Source organism: Bicyclus anynana, chromosome 14 (genome assembly GCF_947172395.1).
Source record: "Bicyclus anynana chromosome 14, ilBicAnyn1.1, whole genome shotgun sequence".
In the NCBI taxonomy this organism is placed as follows: domain Eukaryota; kingdom Metazoa; phylum Arthropoda; class Insecta; order Lepidoptera; family Nymphalidae; genus Bicyclus; species Bicyclus anynana.
The window spans coordinates 14,798,966-14,823,403 of record NC_069096.1 but is presented as its reverse complement, the minus strand read 5'-3'; the positions used below and the strand labels follow the sequence as shown (position 1 = coordinate 14,823,403).

General features: G+C 35.4%; 1 protein-coding gene across 2 annotated transcripts; it reads left to right on the top strand.

Annotated features, from left to right (window-relative positions):
• The first annotated feature begins 427 nt into the window (after positions 1–427).
• Positions 428–19,358, top strand: LOC112045043 (glycoprotein-N-acetylgalactosamine 3-beta-galactosyltransferase 1). 2 transcript variants are annotated; one of them, XM_024081095.2, is made up of 8 exons: positions 428–593; positions 7,433–7,563; positions 10,600–10,832; positions 11,530–11,668; positions 13,177–13,273; positions 13,958–14,084; positions 14,683–14,837; positions 15,686–19,358. In XM_024081095.2, the coding sequence occupies exons 1-8, from the start codon at positions 588–590 to the stop codon at positions 15,839–15,841; spliced, it is 1,044 nt and encodes a 347-aa protein (XP_023936863.2). In that variant the 5' UTR covers positions 428–587; the 3' UTR covers positions 15,842–19,358. The 2 variants fall into 2 exon arrangements, with proteins under 2 accessions (XP_023936863.2, XP_023936862.2); XM_024081094.2 differs by lacking the exon at positions 428–593 and adding an exon at positions 663–858.
• The last annotated feature ends 5,080 nt before the right edge of the window (positions 19,359–24,438 follow it).

Here is a 24,438-nt window from a genome sequence, read left to right as displayed (position 1 = left end):
ATTGGCTGACTTTACACACGTAGAGAATTACCCAAATTCTCAGAGCAGGTTTCCTCACGAAGTTTTTCCTTCATCATTTGAGACACGTGATATTTAATTTCTTAAAATGTGCATAACTGAAAAGTTGGAGGTGCATGTCCAGGACCTGATTCGAACCTACGCCCTCTGAATCGAAGGTCATATCTTAATACTGTATCATTGTCCCAATACTGCGAACTTAATAATATTTTGATAACTTACAAAATAATATATTATTACATCTTGAACGCATTCATAACTGTCCTGATTGGAACGCATTCAAAACAACTGATTTGACATGATCGAAAAGGGGTTGTCAGTGTCAAATTGACAACGACAGCTGCGAGTGTTATGTCAGTGATGTGACAGAATGACATTATTAACTTGACTTTGTGATTGTGACATTGACACTTGACAGAATCACAACAAGCGTCATGGATCATGGATAGAATTTTATAAATTTTTAAATTCAATAAAATACTCGTAATTATTAGTTTTAGTGTGTAAAATGAAAATTCAAAGTGGAACGTCTAATATTTTGAACTCGGCAGAAAACCCTGTAGCTTAACATGACGGTGAGTTGTTGCTGTTTTCTTTTATATTTTCGCTATCTACAAAATAATATTATTATGTGTGTATGTACTAGAATATCCGACGACCCGTATCTATTTCCCTTGTGATAATAGGTCATCCCATTATCTCGTGGATTCCACGTTTTGTTTGAACTTATAAATAATAATTAGTCTGTTACTTACATTGTGTACTGAATAATTTTGTTTCCAATACGATTTTTAATTTTTAACAGTTTATGTAAAGGATTTCGCTTCTCTCATGATTAAGGTAACGTTCCTTTGTCATATAAATTTATGGAGAACAGCAAGCACTTCATAGATGTATAAATAAAATAAAATAAAAAAATAAAAAATGCCTTGCCTACCCTGAGGACTCATTACGAACCTGTGTTGTAGAATTTTCTATTTTGTATAAGTTGTATGTATTATGCATACCCAAGTTAAACAACTTGTGCACACCAACTATAGCTTCAATGGGGATGTATGTGCTTATTACTGCCCCCTAGCAGTACGGGCTGAAGTATAGGATTGCAGTTATAATTACAAACGCTGTGGGAATAGATCTCAGCATTAAGGTAGACTTCCATTGTTGGTGACGGCTGATCGCGACCGTGGAACTCTCTGCTTTATATGGAGCACTAAACAAAAGTGGTTGCGCGTCGCGTTCTCGGGCTTTGTTTAGTGCTCCATATAAATTCATACTAAGCAGTGGGTCGTGTGGTCGCAGGTCGCAGTCGCACGTTGTGGTTGCCAAGAATGGAAGGCTACCTTTACAGGCATAGGGACTAGGGTAGCATATTATGAGACATGTTCCTTACATGTTTTGTCAAGTGTTGCTGTATTACATGTGACCAGTGGTGTGCATAAGTTTTTAACTAGAGTAGGCAAAATAAAATAAATAAAATACATTTATTAATTTTAAGTGTCTGTGACACTAAACAGAAAGGGTTTAGCAGTTCGTTGCAAAAAAGCAATGCCCAGAAATCCTGCAAAATTCCTATTTCAATTCAGGTTTGTAATTAGTTTGCAGGGTAGGCAGTTCTTTTTAGCATCTATGATGTGCACACAATTAGGTGATGGTTTCCCACTTAGTGTCATATGGTTCACTCTTTATTTTCTATGAATAATAAAGGTTTTATGTGGTGTGTTGCTATAAATCTATAATCCATTCTTTAGCTTGATTTCTAAGCTCACTTTAACTTATTTATAAAAATCTTTATAGACAAGAAGTTGCACTATAAAAACTTGTGTACAGATTCCTTTTGCATAGTAATGTTACAATTGAGGTATTCATAGTAAAACACTAATAGTGGATGCTCTGTGGTTTTGTTTGATAGTTCCGTTCTGTGTAAATACTGGGATAAAATATAGCCTATGACAATGAAGTTTCCCATTGCTGAAAGAATTTTCAAAATTGGCTTAGGCGTGAAAGCATTCCAAACAAACAAGCTAAGCTAGATAAGCTACAGGAATGTTTTAAAGAGGAAACATTTTGTGCTTTGTTTGTTTCTAGAAAACAGGCTCCAAAACTACTAATCAATGAATGACTCAATAGCTCAATAGTAAGAGCGGTCAGACTCATCACCGAGGGATGGTGGTCCCATCCCCGCCCCATTGGTCTATTGTCATACCCACTCCTAATACAGAATTTCCCGACCAGTTGGAGGGGGATGGGAATATTGGTCATATTTAAAATATTTGACAAATATTATTCATTTTTTAAAAAAAAAACAAATTTTAAAAATTCTTTTACATACGAAAGCAACACCCATAGGCTGTATTTTTACCCCCATATGCAAAGGGAAACTGTGGTGTCCTCATATTACGTGAATTTCAAATATTTTTTTACATAATATACGTTAAAATACCACTTATGCTGTGGCATTTTAACTTGTAAATCTTTTATATTTCAGAAACCAATCACAAAAGCAAAGTGGTCATTAAAAATATTTTTTTATAGGTAATAAAAAAGGCAATTAATTTTGTTAAGTTGTAAACTTCTAATTGACTATTTTCTGCCTACTATGTCAAATACTTCATGCATAGAAGTGTTTGATTGCATACAACATCTATATTTTTTTAATTCATGGAAAATTCTCCATATTTATTATGTGTAAGTTTTAAATGTGTTTACATTTTGTTTACTCATTTGTGTTTATGTATGAAGTTTTTAGTTCTGTATACTGAGTAGTCTTAATACCCAAGTAACACAAATTTAAATTAACTTGAATGTGTTATTCATGTTTTGTTTATGACAACACTAAAGGTATGCAGACAATCACTGACTAATAATGTAAACAAACAAACTTCTTTCAATGTACATAACAAACAATTTTTAACAACTAAATTCTACTTCTTAAGCTGATCGCATATTTGAATGCCACATATGCACAACCACAGTTAACCTAATCGCCTCGCTATTTCACTGGTGGTATAGCTCCACAAAAGAAGAGCATATATTTTTAATTTGTATTTACAGCTTTGTGATTTGAGCAGAGCGGGTCCCCTAACTAAGAGAATCCCATTCCTCTTTTGAGGACTAATTTTTCCGTCAAACCTAAGACCCAATCCCAAGAAGAGCATTACTCGTACTTTAATGAAATTAAAACATATGCCTTAGATTGATAAGCGCAAAGCTTAATTCATCTGCTGTTTCTAGTATTCTGTATGGCTGCACAGTTCAGTAAAACACGGTGACATAACATTATGTCTAGAGTTCGCCGTATTGCAACGTCAGAGAGGTCTAGAAGTTTGGCACAGACTATATGTCTTCTTTGTGATGTGTAGTTCTGTTATAAACGGTGGTTTTTCACTTATTATTTTGGTGTATTACCTGGTTGTTCCGTCAACTATTGCAATAGAAATAATTGTAGATAAAAGTGCATTGTCTATGCATAAAATGCGTGCCGAGCAGATTAATATGCGATCAGCTTAAACGGTCTGATTTTGTGTCCAATAACATTTGAGGTGGTGGTCCGCTCATCTCTAAAACGGCCCGCACATATCTGGCGAGACGCAGCACGGATCATGAAACACAAATAAATTAAATGAGTTTAATTACTACTAAGAGCTGTAATAAGCGATAATACATCCGGGAAAGTACTGGAAGGGGTATGCTATCTACTGCCAAGCAAAATATTCTGTTGCATGCACATGAAGTTTATGCATTCCTCAGGTTGACGGACGCAAGACAACACATAGGTGTATTTGTAGAATAACCAGCGAACGTCGTTCTAGTGTGAGCGAAGAAATTGTACATTTTATCGAATATAATATAAAAAAGTCGCACAAGAATGCACGAAAACATGTGAAGAATAAAAAATGACTCGCGAAGATACGCTTAACGTCGCGGCACGCGGCATTCTATAGTAGTCTTGTACGCAGTGACCAACACACGATCAACTACTGGATGCTACTGAAAAGTGAGAATAATTGACCGTTTGTGGCTAGCATTATATGCGCGAATTTCTGTCTGCTAATCTGCTATGTTAGTCGAGCTGGGCCGTGGCTCGTAGTCCGTCCGTCATTCGATTTGCAGTTAAAATGCTCGCACGGCTGCATTGCTCCGCGCTAAGTATTTGAAAATAAAAAAAATGTTTACAAGATAACTAATTTTCGACTTTAAAGTCAACGCAGCAATATATATTTTTTTATGAATTTGATAGTACCTATGATTAAATGACCAAAGTCAACGCCGCAATGTATTTTTTTTACTAGTTTGATAGTATCTACGCATGAATGTCCTACGTTGCGTTTCGCCAGATGTGTGCCGGCTTTAACGTCTTCCAAAATATAATTGCTACGTATTCACGTGAGTTTGTTCTGGCAATGTTATGAAATGTACGGGGAAAATGTTTACCGCGTAAGTTTATAAAATTTATTTGATGTAAATTATGTACGACGAAATCAGCGTGCAAAACTTAATTTTTTTGCCGTTTTTGAAACAATGCACGATAGTTAATAGTCTGTGTTTATTTTTTTCTGTTTATTAAAAAATAATACAATAAGAAAATAAAGAGATCGGTAGGTATTGTATATACTACTGAGTGGTATGTATCTGAGTTTGTAGTTTGTATCAATTCGGGACATTAATAGAAGTAAATTGATAGTTATTGAACCATTGCTCAATGACATAAACAAGAAGTATATAAGTATTAATGTTTCGCTCTTAGAATTAAAATCACACGTTGGCAATGGCATTATTAATTTAGCAATTTAAAAAAAAAATCTTTCAAATGATTTTCATCTAAACGATTTCCTCTTTAAAAAATCTTTTTTAAGTTTCAATTTTGTTTTGAAGAAGTCATCAAAAGTGTATAAAGAGGGTAGTTTGGTAGTATATATCAAATTTGATATAGGTAAACAACATAAAATTCGTATGGTACGAGTACATGGAAATATATCGACATCAATTAATACATAATAAGGATTTAATAAAAAACTTAAAATTATGTATTTTTCCAAACGTCAAAAATGACGTCAGAAATACCGTTTTGTGACGTCAAGATGTTACCTACTTGATGTCACTAGAGGAATAAACGTCAAATTAAGGCATGTCCAATTTTTTGCTTCTCTCAGTCTTGTTATTTTAAGGTTTAGTGTTTAGGGGTTTACGTGACGTCATGACACGGATAAAATATAGACCATCATGGCAATTGAAACTTTTATGTATTCATGGCTCAATAAAATATGATAATTTTTCTGTATCTCTGGAAACACCAAGTCAAGTAAATTTAATACAATCGCTTGCTGCCAAGCATAATTTATACGTATATGCAAATTGTTGGAAAAATGTAATCAGCAGGACCTTCGTCGACTAGTTTAAATGTTTTTTAAATATGTCGCACAATAATATAATAGCTCCCATAATAATTATTCAACAAAAGATAAATCTCTCACAACTTCAATTGTGAAGCATCCGCTACGGTCATCATGGTGCTCGCTGAAAAGTATTTCCTATGTTTTGTTCCGGTAAGGCTTAACCGACCATCCAGGTTCTTCCGTTATAGTGTTTCTTTTAAGGGTTCCTTTTTAGGGTTCCGTACCTCTAAAGGAAACTAAACTGAACCTTTTACTCGTAAGATCACTTTGTTGTCTGTCTGTCTAGAGCTTTTATCTCATGACTGCGTGGAATTATCGAGTTGAAATTAACCAAAAATCATTTATTTCAATTAGGCTTATTTTATAAGCACTTTTGAAACGTCAAGTTATGTCATGATTTAATAGTAAGTTAAGTCGAAAACTTAAAATTAAAGTTACGAGGGTTCCAAACGCCCGCCCGCTTGGTCCGTTTTTTGTTTACCTCCTCTAAGTACTCGGGCAATTTAAGATCAGGATCTTCCAAGGCTAACATGGTCCTTCTTAAGCATTTAGGAGATCTTAACCCCCGTCTTACTAGATACGGGCATAAATTAGTTATATATCCGCTTATAGTAAGAGTAAAAAAATCTTTCGTAGTGGTGTAGTCAGACTATAACAAGATCCTCAAGACAGTTATGGACCTGCCAATGCTTAGGTTTGAAGCAATGTGTTAAAAAACATTTACTTAGTCGAGCTTACTACACTTGAGTTCTTTAATTTAAATCTCTCTCTCTTAGAGATCTCTAAGAGAGAGAGATTTAAAAAAAATATTTATTACTTTGACGTTTATTCCTTTAGGTAACATTGTGACCATCAGGTGAGATTGTTGCCAAGGGCTAACTTGTAAAGATTAAAAAAAAGACTTCGGAAGATGGGCAAAAGCGTTATTGATGTTTAGAAAAATTTAATAAATAAATTAAGTTTTCTATGAAATCCTTAAGTTTTATTAATTAATATAGATATATTTCGGACCCTTATTCCATGTACCTACTACACGAATTTGTTATTTTGTTGAAATTGTTTATATTAAATTTGATATGAGTCAAGCATCCTATTGATTGTACATGATTTATGATATAATATGCCGATGACATCTCGAATGAGCCACTATCTATTCTTCAATGCAAGATAGGATACAGTGGATAAAAATAATATAGGTACTACCTATATTATGTATACATATATAATTACAATACAATACTTATCGCTTCAGACTGTTAGCTGTACGTAGTGAGAACGCATGCGTTCCAAAAAATTGTTTTTTTTTTTTGTGAAACAATTAGTTTCTGTACCTATTTGAATATTCCTTGCCGAAAGACGAAATATTCAAGAATTTGATTTTTATACTATATGAATCCAAAAATACTTTGTTTTACTAATTTATTTAAAAATATTGTTATCGACTAAAAAGCTTTTTTACTACTTAAAAGTTTCTTTCAATAAAATAATAGTGAACAACTTATCTACATATTACGTAATATAAAAACACATACTTACATAATATAAAATGTATGGACTATTTTAAGATGTTTTTGGACTCAAAAAAAATGTGAAAACAAACAATTTGAATTAAAATAATTTATAAAAAAAAAACAAAAAACAAAGTGACATTTAAAAGTGATAAAGTTCCTCAGCTTTGAAATGAGAAAAAGCTTTACTTCGACTTGATCGTAGAGAAATAAACAACATGATAAAAACATTTTTATTAAAACCTAAATAATATTTTCAATTATAATTTTGATGACTGATTTTTAGATTTATCGTCCTTTAACAAGATCTTCTCTTTGCCTAAAAAACTTTCATGAAAACATTGCTTGAACAACTTAACGTAAAAAAAAAAAAAACACCGACAAGATTTCTTGATAAAAAGTGTCTCGCACATTGTATTCTATTTTGGATTATAAAAGTTTTATTTCGTACCTTGATTTTTTTTTTCAAAATAAAGTATGACTCGTTTGGTTTACCCTGGCAACCCTGTGCAGGCGGAGGGCAGGGTGATGGGACGCCGCTTTGTTCTAACCCTGGTGATCGGAATATCCGCCGGCTTTAGTTTTGCGTACATACTATTAACATCAGCCGGATTCGCTCGCGAGGTAGCCTTGTCCAACTACAGGTAACTACTTGCACGATGTGTTAACGCCGTTATTCTGCTTCCCAGTTTTGTTTACAGCATGTGTGTGCCTTATGTGTGCTTCAAAGTTTTGCTTACTGTATGATGTGTGTGCCTTTATTTTACTTCTGTAACTAGTTAAGAGGCCCCGTACACGATCAAACTTTTCGACAAATCTAACGTGTATGTCAAAACTATTTCATCGTATGCGGTTTGTTTGAAGCATTCGTCAAATATTGGTGAATGAAATAGGGATGATGACAGTTTTTTAAATTCTATATAAATTAAGAGTATGCTAATAGTAAAAGTAACAGGGTATCTGCGATCATTACTTTCGGAGCTACAGGGATTTAAAGGGTCACATTTGCGGCGCTGCCGCGGTTCCCTGAAAAACGCCCTATACAAAATGGTACGAACTTATGACGTCGTAGGCTAGATCGTTAGATTTGTATGGGCGTTCAACAAAATTACTAATATGTTTGTTATTTCTGCGTTTATGTTTATAGTTTATTAAAAAATGTCACATTTTATGTAAGGAAGCTAAAACTGAATGAATTTTTATCTAATTACGATAAAATATTTTTAATAGATTTTGAAATTTTATAATCTTATTTATTTTGCAAATATCCAGTCAATCTTTGCTTTTTATGTATAAATTAGTTGACATTGACCATGTTTGCCCGAATGTATCATTAAAATCAATATATTCAAACCTAGTCATCATCCCCATTAGACAAGCAAGTTTGTCAATCATATTTGAACGTGCACAGAGTGCCTAAGATGTATATTATGTTTTATAATAACATGTAATTAATTTTAACTTGGCTCGTTTAGTTTTTACACTCTAAGCTTGTGTATATGAATTAACGCAACGTTGCACTGAGTATCACATATTGTTCATGAACAAGACAAAAACGTTATATAAATGTGTGTATATTAACAGTTGTGTGTGTTGTTAAACAATACACTACTTAGCCGCAAAATAAGCGTATAGCCTGTGTTATGGGTACTAAGATAGCTGATTTGATGACATACATATATTTCCATACTGCGGCTGAATTATAAACACCTAAAACTAGAATTTTATAATTGAACTAGCTAACGCCGCGCGGTTTCACCTGCGTGGTTCCCGTTCCCGTAGGAATATAGGGATAATATATAGCCTATAGCCTTCCTCGATAAATGGGATATCTAACATTGAAAGAATTTTTCAAAACGGACCAGTAGTTTCAGAGATTAGCGCGTTCCAACAAACAAACTCTTCAGCTTTATAATATTAGTATAGATTAAATTCATATTGTATTTATGCAAATATACAAAAAGATTGTGCTTTCTAAATGGTCTAGTCTTAGTAATTTGATTATATTATTTGTTCACAGCAGCATTATCATTTAAGTAAGACTCGGACCAATTATTGTATAGGACCTGCCTCACTAGAACCTACTTTTCTGTCAAAGTATATGATCAACGATCTAATGCGATTATAAAAACTGTCTCTATAGAATCGATGTTAAATAGTTGTAATCGTGTTCGTCGGTTTGTGTAATTGAATTCTGGAAAAAACGGGCAGAAACTTCTAGTTTAGTATAAGATATATACAAAATCTAAGCTCGTTTTCCTCATAAAATGACAGACAATTTTGTTCGTGACTATGAGTGCGATACAGGTCCTTCTATAATTGGTCTGAGAAGTAAGATGTCATCAACTCTACAACGTGATACAATCCCATAATTATCTCGATGGGATAAAACCCGCTTTCGATGTTTTTTCATTTGATAAGATCTACTGTTTATGTTGTAGCATGCTGTTTCATTTTTAGCTTACAAATATGTATATCATTTGTAGAAAAGATCTGCGAATGAAGATACTAAAGACAGCCACTGACGATCAAGTAATCTCACATGCCTGCAGTGCTAATGGCTTGATAGTCGATAAAACGCGCTTAGTGCAGGCATGGGAGATTACTTAATCGTCAGTGGCTGACATTAGTAAAAAAACCAATTGACCCATAAACAATTTATATTTATACAATAATAATGAATAATTGATTTTATTAATTGTCTCTAATTCAATGACGAAATGACTATTGAATTAGTTCTTAAATACTACGTAGATTGACTATAGACTGTTTATTTATTTATTTGTTATAGACTGTTTCCAACAAATATCAAGTCGCAACCTGATTGAAGCATTTGCTGTAGCGCTAAAATATTAGTCAATTCTATCCATACTAAATATTATGTAGGTAGAGCTTAAATCGCATAAGAGAAAGAAGAAGATTTCTTGCTACCAAGTATAGGAAACGTAATAAATTACTTGCATTGATAAAGCCTATGTTGTTTGCTGTTAATGTAGCTTTTATTAGAGCGTATTATAATAAAGAGGAAAGATTTGTAACAAACTAAGTCAAAAAGTACTTGACCGATTTGATCAATTCTTTCACCATTAGAAATCTACATTATCAAGGAGTAAAATAGGGATCCATACCACGGGAAGGGGTCTACCTAAGTATCCTATGTCCATTGTCTGTCTCCTGGTTCTAAGCTACCTCTCCATTATTTATCATCCAAATCGGTCTTTAGTTCTTGAGTTATAAACAGTGTAACTAACACGACTTTCATTCGACGGCCGCGTGGCGCAGTGGGTAGTGACCCTGCTTTCTGCGTCCACGGCCGTGGGTTCGATTCCCACAACTGGAAAATATTTGTGTCATGAGCATGGGTGTTTTCCAGTGTCTGTGTGTATTTATACATTATATAAGTATTTATATGTAGTATATAATTGTGTATTAATATTATAATATCAACTATCTTAGCACCCATAACTCAAGCTACTCTGTATGCTTACTTTGGGGCTAGATAGTGATGTGTATTGTTTAAGTATATTTATTTATTTATTTTATTTATTTTTATACGTATATAGGTATAAACTTTGCACCGGAGAGTACCAAAGTAAATCAATTATTCATTGTTCATATCAAACTCCCACAAACTGAAGCATACTAATTCAGTGTACAAAAAAACTGAAATGACCTTCCAGGGATTCTGCGAGGGACCTCGAAAAGCATCCGATACTAAGCGTCCAAGACCATGGCAGTGAGGAGCCAGCGCACAGAGACGAGGACCGATCGATGGCTGACGAGCTCGCCAAGCGCGTCCGCGTGCTGTGCTGGGTCATGACCCAACCCAGCAACCATAAGAAGAAAGCACAGCACGTCAAGGCTACGTGGGGAAAGCGGTGTAACAAACTGATATTCATGAGCACTGTTGATGGTAGGCTTTTTTTATCCTTGACTAGCATACCAACTCTCGCGGGAATAAAATATAGCATATTATTCGCTGATAATCTAGATTTTGATAGCTCAGTGGATATGACCTCCACCTTCGATTCGGGTGGCGTAGGTTCGAATCCGATCCGGAGCATGCACCTATAACTTTACAATTATGTGCATTTTAAGAGATTAAATATCACGTGTCTCAAACGTGAAGGAACATCGTGAGGAAACCTGCATACCAGAGAATTTTTTTAATTCTCTGCGTGTGTGAAGTCTGCCAATCCGCATTGGGCCAGCGTGGTGGACTATTGGCCTAATCCCTCTTATTCTGAGAGGAGACTCGAGCTCAGCAATGAGCCGAATATGGGTTGATGACGACGACGATCCTTTGTAGCTCAGTGAAACTGTTTTAAATCGTGAAAGACTAGTGGATATGACCTCTGCCTTCGATTCGGAGGCCGTAGTGGCCGTAGTTACGAATCCGGTCCGGGGCATGCACCTCCAACTTTTCAGTTATGTACGTACATTTTAAGAATTTATAAAAAAATAAATATCACGTGTCTCAAATGTTGAAGGAAGACATTTTCCTATATCATTACGTGTGTATGAAGTCTGCAAACCCGCATGGGCGTGGTGGACTCTCATTCTGAGAGAAGACTCGTGCTCAACAGTGAGCCTTTCCTTATCCTTTGCAGATAGTTCGTTGCCGGCGGTAAAGCTGCCAGTGTCCGAAGGGCGGGACTACCTGTGGGCGAAGACCAAGGCAGCCTTCCGGTACGTCTATGAGCATCACAGGAGAGAGGCCGACTGGTTCCTGAAGGCGGATGATGACACGTGAGTGCTAAGTTTTATTTGAATTCATTTAGTAGTTTCAGCGACAGACAGACAAAAATATATAAAACATATTTGTGGCTTCATTATACATTACATTTACCCTTCAAGTTACCGAGCACGTTGCCAGCTTTTCGGTCTGCTAATACAGAACTGTCCTCTACTCTATCCTGTCCTGTCCTCTATGTGCCAAGTCGTCATTAACAGTTTTACGTTCAGCTGTTTTTCTATTCTTCAGGTAGGAAGGCTTAATATTATTTCAAAAGCTAGAAAAATACTCGTTTTGGTAGCAAAACCAAATCACTCATTAAATAAATGGAGTTGAAAGTTTGATTGAAAATTTGAACTAAATAATTTTCAAGAACATGTCAGTAATTTTTTTTTTCAGAATCCTTCTTTTATTAAAAATCTAGATTTATCATCGAATAAGGAAAATAATTAAGCTTGGATACTGTTAAAACAATCACTGCTTCTTGCCCTTTGAGATTACATTAATTTTCCATTGAAATTAATTCTTTACAATTTTCAGCTCAATATTGTCCCTATTCTAATATTATTATTCTAATATATATTATTCTAATTTTATATATATTATTTTAATTATTCTAATATATAATGTATATTATTTTAGTAATAAGGCTGCCTTTTCATGCTAAGTTTAATTTATCTTTTTATTGTTTTATTTTATAATTGTATTTTTGTGTGCAATAAAGTATTTCTTCTTCTTCTTATTATTCATTTATCACAGGCACCTAAATAAATGTTACTAAAATTTGCTGAACAGTTCCTAAAACACCTGATTTGTTACGAGCGGTAGGTAGCAATAGCCTAATTAGTAACCAAGGCCAACCAACACGAAGAATAGCTACCTATTCTGGAACTATTCCAACTCATAAGGATTCCGCCATATAAATTTTATTTCAATAGTAAACAAAAACGATCTCTGCCTTATCTTTTTGTTTGGGATGGGAAGAAAAGCAAATCCCGAAGTTGGTCTTATATAAATTTAGAAAAAAGTTCCAACCCTCAGGATACGAAAACAGGGGATGATTGCTTGTTTACTCATTGATTTTATTGTAATGTCTTACATTATTGTTATCGCCGCGTTGGAACGACTTGCGGTACGGACGGCTTCAGTGTACTCGTGGCGTTCGAGCCGTCCACATCTCTTGTTGTGTAATTCTTTATGGGTTACTTGGGATAGGCGGGGAGAGTGACTTGAGTGGAAAAGGGGAGTGTTAGATATCTGTCAAAGGCGCCTTTAACCCTACACACATCGTTCACAAGTGCGTGACTTCACTTCACACAAGAATTTATTTTGGTTACAGTTTTATTTGTTGCCCTGACAAATGTTGTGAATCATAACCTTTGTTCTACATTAGTTTTCTTATTTTTGTAATCACTTTTGAGTCTGCTAAAATTATCGCATATCTTTTTACAGATATGCGATATTTATTTTTATATAATCCTTCATGACAATCATTGACTGAGAGTATTTCCTGATATTTCAGGTATGTGATAGTAGAAAACCTTAGATACATGCTCGCCGAGCACGACAGCAAAGAGCCGATATACTTCGGCTGTCGGTTCAAGCCTTTCACTGCGCAGGTAAGGTCATTGAATATAAATCTCTATAAATATTATTTTATTAGGCTAGTTGACACTTTTTTAAATCGTTCTAAATAGTACATTATCGTTCTACTAGATTGAATTTTTTTTTATTCTTTTTCGAAACGTGATTATATGAAAATTTTAGTTTTTGAATATGTTTTTGACAATACGAGCCATAACGCTTGTCGGCCATGATGGTCTATATTTCAATTGTTTCATGACGTCACTATAACAAATTAGTTAATAAATTAGTTTGACGTTTAGTACATTGTCATGTCACAAATGGACGACAGCGTTTTTGACGTTTGAAAAATGCATGATTTTTAAATTAAGTTTTATAAGAAATCCTTATCTTTTATTAAATAATATTGATATATTTCGGACCCTTATTCCATGTAGTATACGAAATTAAAGGCGCGTGTGACATAATAACCCGTTTAAAAAATCGTTACCAGTAACCGCTCACAGACGGACGCTAATCTATATTAAACATACCGACGACGTACCTTTTACGGGTGAAGGGAAAACATTGGTGGACCGGTGAACACAGTGGTGGACTATTAGCCTATCCCCTCTCATTCTGGAATGAGACTCGTGCACTAAAGTGAGCCGAAAATATGTTGCTAATGATGATGATGATGATGATGATGATGATGATGATGATGATGATTATTATGTCAGGGCTACATGAGCGGTGGTGCGGGGTACGTGCTGAGTCGCGAAGCGCTGGACCGTTTCGTCAACAAGGGCCTGCCGTCGCCACATCTCTGCAAGGCGAGCGACCACGGCGCGGAGGACGCCGAGATGGGTAAGTTTACTTGTCAGGGCCACAATGTCAAAGGGAAATGGGTAAGTTTAGAGCGATGTCCCATTATTACGTTGCGTTATGTTGGGCTGTTTTCCATATAGGTTAAAGTACCCGATCCGCGTAGTTCCCTCGAAAATACGGGGATACAACATTATATATGACTCACAAATATCGTGGCTTTCTAATGGTAAAAGAATTATCAAAATCAGTTCAGTAGATCCAGGGATTACCCCCTTTTACAGGGATTACACCACAAACTTTACCTCTTTAACGTTGTAACATCAAAGAGTTTTGTCGGCCGACGGATAGTGTTCATTTGTTTTGTATGCGTCGTTGAGACTGACTGGGGTGCGTACGTCGTTCTACTGCGCTGCGACGTCGTGCGTCATCGCAACGCAGATGTGAGATACAATGTGTCGACGCAGCGCAACGCACTGATGAGGCATCGCCCTTATTTGTCAATCCCACGAAGGTGAAATGTAAATAGGTAAAATGTTTACTTATCAGGGTTAAATGTTTAACTTATGATATTATATATTGTCTTAATGTTTACTCGGTCTCGATATGAGTGGTAAGGAGTTGACTCCTTGTGGTTCAGGTATATGCCTGCAGCACATCGGCGTGAAGGCGATGGACTCGCGCGACGCCCTGCATCGCGGCCGGTTCTTCCCCTTCGTGCCCAAGGACCACCTGTTCCCCAACAAGGACGGCGGCTTCTGGTACTGGAAGTACATATACTACCCCACTGACGAGGTAAGTGGCTGCCAGACTTACTCCATCATCATCATGTCAGCCGATGGACGTCCTGGACATAGGCCTTTTGTAGGGACTTCCACATACGATTTTGCGACACGAAAGATACCGTTTGCTTCAAACCATCATGATGGGCAAGAGTGCAGGCAAAAGATGTGTAGGAAGAAGAAAGAATTCCTAGCTACGAAATATAAGGGAGTGGACTGGCATAAAGACAGTCGAAGAACTTTTCCGCCTAGCCATGGACAAGGAAAGGTTTAGAAAGCTGACCGCCGACCTTCAGTAATGGAGAGGCACTCTAAGAAGAAGGGACTTCCAAACATCACGATACTGAGCCACCTGCATCCAACGAATACTTGCGACTCGCTTGATGTCGTCAGTCCACCTGGTGGGGGGTCGACCAGCACTGCGCTTAGTAGTGCGGGGTCGCCATTCTAGCACTTTGGGACCACAAGGTCCATCGGCACTTTGAACTATGTGCCCCGCCCATTGCCACTTCAGCTTCGCAACTCAATGAGCTATGTCGGTGACTTTGGTTCTTCTGCGGACCTCCTCATATCTGATTCGATCACGCAGCTGGCTGGCATAACTGGCTGGTACAAACATATTCAATTACAATTGCCTCGTTATTTTGTCTCATCACTACAAAGACAAACAGTTGGCATAACTTTGAAACAGCGCAGTTTAACAACCTTGTACGCCAGTTCGGGGAGCATCGCCCATTCAATCACGATCTGTCAGAAACGCAATCTCTGAGCGGCCAGACTCAATGACAGCTATGTTTCAATAAATAAACAAGTAATGTATTGCAGATACTGAATATCATGTCATGTGATCCTCACTTCCAGGGTCTTGACTGTTGCTCCGACCACGCGGTGTCGTTCCACTACGTGGACCCTGAACAGATGTACGTACTGGACTACCTCATCTATCATCTCCGCCCCTACGGCATCCGGTACGGCGGGGACGTGCTGCCTGCCATCGCCAACTCCACCACCCTCTAGCGACTCAGCGTTCCGGTACGATGACACGTACAAACCAGTCAGTATGGATTGAATAGACATAGAGAGTTCAGATACGATGATGTATACAAACCAGTTAGTATGGATAGAATAGCCACAGCGTTCCGGTACGATGCCAAGTTAAACCACTAAAGATTTTGTATTGAATATTGCATGATCACTTAACAAATATAGGCCTTAGATGTGCACTACGAAGACAAACAGACATTATCGACCAATAGCGGTGGATTGAGAATATCGCTCTCTCTTTCGTATCAACGCAACTTAAAAGAGCACGGACGTGTTGCTTAGGGCGCGGACTCCTTTAAAGATCCGAATTAGAAACGACCTTCACCCATCTGTGTAATGGTTGAAAAGTGTTCTATATCAAAATTAGGATGCTATAAAATGCTATGTTATCTCAAAAACCTCTGGCCAAATTATCATTATTTATAGTTAATAACAGTTTGGCCAGGAATGTTTTAGGCAACCTACCTCAATATACGAGTATTGATTAACGTACTAAATTTGATATAAAACAATTTCCATACAATAAACAAGTAGGTGATGGTCATTTCTAATACGGATCTTAGACCATTAAGCTTAAAATGTGCGCAACGACATATCTCGTGAAGAAAAAATCCATTGTCGACCAATAGCAGCCACACCGAAAACATCGTTATGCGATGGAACGAAAGAAAGAGATTTTCGATCCGTCGCTATTGGTCGATAATAAGACATTTTGTCTTGGGACTGGGTTCCTTGGAAGGTTAAGCCAATGGTTAGAGTTTTGTTATCGTCAAAGCGTCAAAATTAGTATTGGAGGCTTAAAACTGAAAGTGAGATTGCTCTCTTAAAGGAATTTGTATATATTGACAGACATGTACGACGGTATTGCGAACTTACCAAAAATAATAGATTTAATAATATAGATAATAGTCAGTTTGTATATATACCGATTGCCCCAAACAGTTTTGTCTTTAACACGTTCGCTGCGGCACTGATTTTTCTGCACTTTACTCTGGTGCGTTACGAGGTTTTCTGACTTCATACTAAAACTTTATGTGGTGTGGTACGAGGTCCAACTCTTGAAGATAATAGACTTACGAGGTCAACTGACCTCGTACCGCAGCGAACGTGTTAAGTCCATAAAACTATGACATTATCGAGAAATTCATACAAGCATTCCAACTAACTACAATTTTCACAACTGGTGTACACTTTTTGACAATTTTTTTTAGTAGATATAATGTAAACAAATAATTCCAAGTTTAAATTGCATTTATTTTAATTTAGCAAAATAAAGTTATTAATAACTTTTGGGAAATAACTCCCACTTATGTCTACTAAAGATTTTGGAATTTAAGTTGTAAAAACAAATGTTTTACCCAAAGTTGTATGCATAATTATAACTAATATGGCTACTTATACATATAAAGATTATATTATACGCTTGTCTATACTAATATTATAAAAAGGAAAACTTTGTTTGTATATTTGTTTGTAATGAAAAGGCTCAAAAACTACTGGACCGATTTTAAAAATTTTTTCACCATTCGAAAGCTACATTATCTACAAAAAACAAAGTGAAATTGTACTGAGTGACATGCACTCATTCATAGACACCATACAAGTAGTGTGTGAGTGTACAAACTTTAGAGTTACAGCATATATCTAGAAAAGGTGTAATGATAGAAAGATGAGACGGGTTGTATATTAGCTAAAGTCCGGCTGCTCAGAAATTGCTTTTCTGACACCTGACAATGTCTTGTCAGTTGATTTATTGTTTATAATTTTAGTTCATACGTTTTTACCAACATAATACGTTTTTTGTAAGTTGCCATAATTATACACTTTTTTATAATTATTACTCGTTACTAAGATTAATTAAAGATATTTAAATATCTCGTTGATATTGACAGGTGTCAGAAACGCAATCTCTGAGCGGCCGGACTTTAAGTAATAACTTTTTTTGAGACATTGAGTCTATTTTTTATTCTATTCAACTTACTGAATAACTATTTATTTCTGTTTATGTCGAGGTATATTCTTAATATATCATAATAATTTTAATAATATAACATTATTAAAATGGCAAAAATAGTCATTTTGCGTTAATTACCAAAGAGTGTAAACCAATTTCGAATAGATATAAATACACAATTTTATGATGATAGATATTGCTTTGATTGTGTTAGTATGTTGTACAGGATTACTGTGTTTGTGTGTGTAAACCAAGTATTAACAAAGCAGAAGTGTTAAAATGCATTTCTTAAATTTTGTTTCTATTTATTTAAATCATCAAAACCTGTTTACTAACACACCGTTGCATAGCAACCAATCACAGGCAGATGATAGTTTAAAAAAATATGTTTTTTATTTGCTAAAGCTTCTATAATATCATAAAGTTCATAAACACATCTATCTGCAAAGCTTACTAACACAAGCTAAGACTAAGGAGGAATTAATCTTTGAATAGAAATATAAGATGAATAGAATTTTCAGTCGCAACATTCCTTAAACTGTTTCATACAAGTAAACATGAAAATGTGAAAGGTATATATTAAGTAATTATAAGCAATCCTCTGGAGTCCTCTTCCGTGTAGTACAGAGCTGCGAGTGTGATGGAGGGAAGAGAGGTACTGGTAATATGCACGCCTGTTATTTTTTTTTAAATGTTTAATGCTCTTGACTATATAGTCCCTCAGACCAACTATTGTATAGGACCTGCCTCGCTAGGTGTTACTTTTCTGTTAAAGTATATGATCAATGATCTAATGCGATTATAAAAGCTGTCTCTATAGTATCGATGTTAAATAGTTGTAATCGTGTTCGTCGGTTAAAGATCTCCGTAAAAATACCTTTTTATGTAGTTCAATGGTGTAAAAAACGGACAAAACTTCTAGTTTAGTATAAGATATATACCAAATCTAAGCTCGTTTTCCTCAGAAAATGGCAGACAACTTTGTTTGTGACTAAGAGTGCGATACAGGTCCTTCTATAATTGATCTGAGACATAGTCCGGTCAATTTAGACATTCGAAGCTACATAAATTCCCACCACAAATTAATGAATAACATTCTCTGTCTAACACGATACTATAAATAGAGATGAATTCGAGGCTCACTCTGTTAAATAAAAAAAAATGTTATAAAATTGTCTGTACTACTCGGCCGAGAACTGAGATGTAAGGTTTTCATATACTGGCTCCTCGGGAACATTTCTCATAGCTCTAGGGCTATATTCTTTAAGAAAAAATGAATATAAATATTATTTTAGAACACATGTTCCTCAAAATGTGTAAGGAACATGTGTTCTAAAATGAATATTTTCGGAGTAAAAAATATTTCTTTTGTTAATAGATCTTAAAATATGTACCATAAACGCATCCTTATAATTACTACGTAGTCAAGTATGGCATATTTTAAAAATGCAACGATAGATAAAGGCGTGTTTTACATGGATAGTCGGAATTATTTGAATTACTTTGTATGAAATAATAAAAAAAATAATTTAATTATTTAAAAAATTATATTAGTTATGCAGTTCGGCTCCTATAAGTGGACTCGTCAACACGAGTGTTGAAGTTATGGGACATACTCTCGAGCACCCTGTATAGTCTATTTATAGATAGTATGTAAGTAAGTAATCATACATTACTGCTGATTCATTTAATTTTAATTCTTCAGGGTATATTTTTAGCATTTATACCGAATGTTTGATAAATAAGTTTGTAAAGACAAAACATGTAATGTAGAAAAGACAAATACTCATACTTTAGTGAGAACTAAATGATTTTTAGCGTTGTTTTAGTGTTATTGTGTGTGCGTTTTAATAAATCGACTAGTCATTAGGTTCATAATATCACACCAAAGAAGTTTGTTTCGTACTTTCTTGATGATGGTCCTTTCAGGGCCGACCTTTCAGGTATTCTAGAGTTCTACGTTCTGAGCTACCGTTTGTATCTATATACCACCAGGAAGCAGGCGGTTAAAAATCTAAAATAACTGGAGACCACAGAACTAAGAGATCCGTGATAGCCTAGTGGAAATCCGATTCCGGAGGGTGTGGGTTCGAATCCGGTCCGGGGCATGCCTCCAACTTTTCAGTTATGTGCATCATTGTAAGAAATTAAATATCACGTGTCTCAAACGGTGAAAGAAAACATCGTGAGGAAACCTGCATACCAGAGAATTTTCTTAATTCTCTGCGTGTGTGCCAATCCGCATTAGGCCAGCGTGGTGGACTATTGGCCTAACCCCTCTCATTATAAGAGGAGTCTCGAGCTCTGCAATGAGCCGAATATGGGTTGATAATGATGATGATGATGATGATAGAACTTAGAACGTGGAACTCTTTCTGTGGGCGTAAGCTCTTAAGTTATGCTTTATACAAGAGCGTCATCGGCTCACATATTCTAAAGGGGAGGGTAGGGGATTTGAGTATGGGAAAAGTGTAGAGAATGCACCTTTACAGTAATTGTTATTGAAAAGCAAGTAATTGCTAGCATTTGGCTATAGGTACTTTCTTGATCTTTTGGGGGAGACTTCTCTTTGCCCTTGGCGATGTCCTTGGTTTTATTCAATCTTATATAGACTCCCATAAAATGAAAATAAATGTTCGTCGAAGTAGGTGCTATTTTGGTACTATAGTCTGGCAAATTCGTTGATAACACTCCCATGATATGCGGGCGACAGGGGGAAAGACGGGTGTGAAATCGTGCGTGCGGGAAAGTGACGTGCATCAGTTGTGGGTTTTTCATTCATTGCTACACGCCCCCGCGGAACATCGGGAGTGTTACGAACGAAGTTGCCAAGCTAAAGTAATTTTATCTTTATCTTTTAAACAATTTACCGTATCGTGTTCTTTTTTTTAATATTATTCCCGTTTGTGTGTGAATCTCATTTTAGCAAAGGTTTAATGCTATTAGTTATGTCACTAGCGCGTCAAAACTGAGGCCGATAAAAGTGGATAATTGTCTTAATTTCATTTAGTCTCATTTTATACAATGAAAGTTATTTAAACAAATAGTACCTAAATATTATCTACAATGTAAAGTTGTGTGTTCAAGGACGTGTAATGACGATATATGCATAAATGTAAAATGTAAGTAAACACAAAATTGTGCTTGTGTGCGCTTAGTGGAGTCGCTAAATTCAGATTACTTTTTATTGTGATTTTTTGAGGCACGTTACCATATCTAATTGTACGAAATCATTGCATTTTAGTAATCTTGATATTTTTATCATTACTATTTCAATTAATTAATATATATCTAGATCCTAGGTAAGTTAAGATTTTTGTATATACAGTAGACAGACAAATAATTGTGCATTTTATTATATTGATTTTTAAGTGTCCAATAAAAACAAAAAATTTGAATGTTCTTATGAGAAAGTTTCTTATGTCTATCTACTTTTTTTGTAAGCAAGAATAACACTATTTATAATACACAATATGTCATGCAAGCCATAATATGATAGATTCTAAGAATAATAACCAAAAATTTAGAGTATTTTGTAATTTGATACAAACTATGCAAAGGTTCCTTTGTAATTTTATTTACTAATAATTTTATTATATTTAGACTATTTATTTTATTCTCGTGATTTGTAATTTTAATTTGCTCAACCATTAGAAAGTTTTTTGTTGTTAAGTGCATTTATTGTTTTCTCACCACCAAATAAAAGCGTTCTGAAAAAAGAAAAAATCTTTTATTCCTACTTACCTACCTCGACAAAATTTTTGGTTTTCAGACATTTTTAGCAGCTAAATTTTACGCTACTCGACTAAACTGCTAAAGTAGTCCGAACAAGCCTTATCCTGTTCACATCTAGTCATCTGCCTCGCGTCTTTTGTGTAGCGATTAATAAATGACGTTTTTCTAATTGTAGGTTTTTTCAATATGACCATGATATACCATTTTTAAATCCTCTTGATGAGTCCTTGAATTTGATACCCCCATCGCAATATTCGAAAAAAAAAAAAAATTTCACTTCCGAGTCTATAGCGTCACTCATTCTGAGAGGAGACTCGTGCTCAACAGTGAGCCGAGAAGGGGTAATGATGATCAAGGTAACTGCTTGGTTGGTAAATTAAAGTCCGGCCGCTCAGAGATTGCGTTTTTAATATGTCGTGCGAATGGGACAAACATATTCAACTACAATTGACTCGTTGCCTCTCTCATGTTACGTCGCCCATTCGATCACGAGAAACGCAATCACTGAGCGGCCGGACACTATTATATTCGGGTTAATGTAAAAAAAAGATATACAGAGTTGCCTTTTACATGATTTTATTTAAGTCAATAACTAAAGAATACAAAAGTAAATGATGCTGAAATGCATTGGTGTGTTTAAGAACTTAATTTAGGTACTTATTTAATTTTGTGACCTATACATATATTTAGTTATTACAACAAAACCAAACATTAAATGTAGGTACAAAAACAAAGTATTTAACTAAAATGTATTATTAAATACAAAATATGATATAGAACCTAATCATTTGACTAGGATTTTGTGATTATATCTATTTAAAAGTAAGGGAACCGACATGGAAACTTAATAGTATTTTGTATTATACTATTTGTAACATTGTTAAAAATGTAATAAAAAAGAACAAATATATAAATGAGAGATTAAATAATGAAGAATCACTACAGGCCTCTCTTCTTATGGAAGAAAGGATTTGTATGGAAGGATTTTGCATGGTGATTATGATTATTAAAGTCCGGACGCTCAGAATTTGCGTTTCTGACAAGTCGTGATCAAATGGACGATGTAACTGGCGTGCAAGGTTGTTGAACTGCGCAGATTCAAAGTTATGCCAACTGTTTGTCTTTGTAGTGATGATACAAAATAACGAGGCAATTGTACCTATACTACAGCCTTTCTTGATGAGTACTGTTTACCAACAAACAAATTAAAAATGAGGGTATAAACAACTAGCCATTTCACACCTACTAATAATTATAATTAACTTGTTCTTAAATTAAAATAAAATAAATTTGATTAATAAGCTTAAAACAATTAGATATGGTTTTATATAACATTTTCTGAATAAACCATACATAATTTAAAATAAATGAGTTATGAAATGACATGTGTTTTCTACCTTCATTTCTAATTTGTTTGTTAGTAAACAGCACTCCTCGAGTATGGTTTTAGTATAGTATGTCTCTTTCGATCACGAATTGTCAAAAACGCAATTTCTGAGCGGCCGGACTTCAGCATAATCAGCATGCTGCTTCAGTGTTGGTTGGCGAATTTGGGATTATTAATGAAAATGACCAGGATCAAACGTAACTGGGTGGGATGTAAATAACTTTCCAACAAGCTGTTACTGACAATTTGTCAAGGTTCACACTCACACTCGAGGTCCCACACAAAAATAATTTACGTAGGTATACTTACTCAGAATAGAGCCGTGATAGCCCAGTGGATATGACCTCTGCCTCTGATTCCGGAGGGTGTGGGTTCGAATCTTTTCAGTTGTGTGCATTTAAAGAAATTAAATATCACGTGTCTCAAACGGTGAAGGAAAACATCGCGTGGAAACCTGCATACCAGAGGATTTTCTTAATTCTCGTGTGTGAAGCCAATCCGCATTGGGCCAGCGTGGTGGACTAATGGTCTAACCCCTCTCATTTTGAGAGGAGATTCGAGCTCAGCAGTGAGCCGAATATGTGTTGATAACGAATTTATTCAGATGTGATGCTACGAAATACATAGTTACATAGGCGTATATGGGGAGGGGGCACCCTAGAATGTACCTGTGCCCACCCTAGGCTTCTCGGCTACTGATATGGAATTCTACTAAGATACTAATAATAGACTTGATGTCGGGGGAGGTCCCCCCTGGGAAATAATCCTAGAGGGGGGGGGGGGAGCTGGGCTGGTATATACTGAATACGCCAATGAATACTTACAATATTATACAAAAAATACATATTTCTAAACTTCTAAACAATACAACTGAGGCGGTAAGTGACGTCACTATAGCGGATATGAAATTATAATGAACTATAGATATAAATACTAATGAAGTTGCCAAAAAACCTTTTGGCAGTTCTCTACTAGAGCCTCCGCTGAGAGCAGTGGCGTGCATAAGGATTTTAACTAGGGTATGCACTATAATTAAAAATTGGAAAACTCCTTGTCCAACTATGTATTCTGTGGTCTTAGATAGGATTGAATTGAGTCCTTGGGGTAGGCAGTGCATTTTTGCATCTATAAAGTGCACGCCACTGGCTGCGAGTGCCAGATCTACCGCGTTATCTTACTTACGTAGAAGCAAAATTATATCAAAGATCTGACTATCGCGGACTTATCGGCCATTTTTTTTTTTTTGCTAAAGTACTAAAATGTAACATTTCTAACATTAGATTACTTCATAGAAAAAAAAACCTTAAACATAATTAACTAATAAGTACATGAAATTTTCAAGACAAACTTGCTTAATAATACTACTAAATAAAATATTACAAATACGTGGGCACAAGTGAATTAATCCTAAATGCTCGTATATTTGACAGTTTGTTTATTATAAATACAAAAGTTTGTATGTTTGTGTTTGGTTATTAGTTTACTTAATCACAC

Coding starts and splice junctions, on each gene's coding strand:
- LOC112045043 (XM_024081094.2), top strand. Junction 7,564..10,599: donor GTAGCCTTGTCCAACTACAG/GTAACTACTTGC, acceptor ATGACCTTCCAG/GGATTCTGCGAGGGACCTCG. Junction 14,838..15,685: donor TATACTACCCCACTGACGAG/GTAAGTGGCTGC, acceptor CCTCACTTCCAG/GGTCTTGACTGTTGCTCCGA.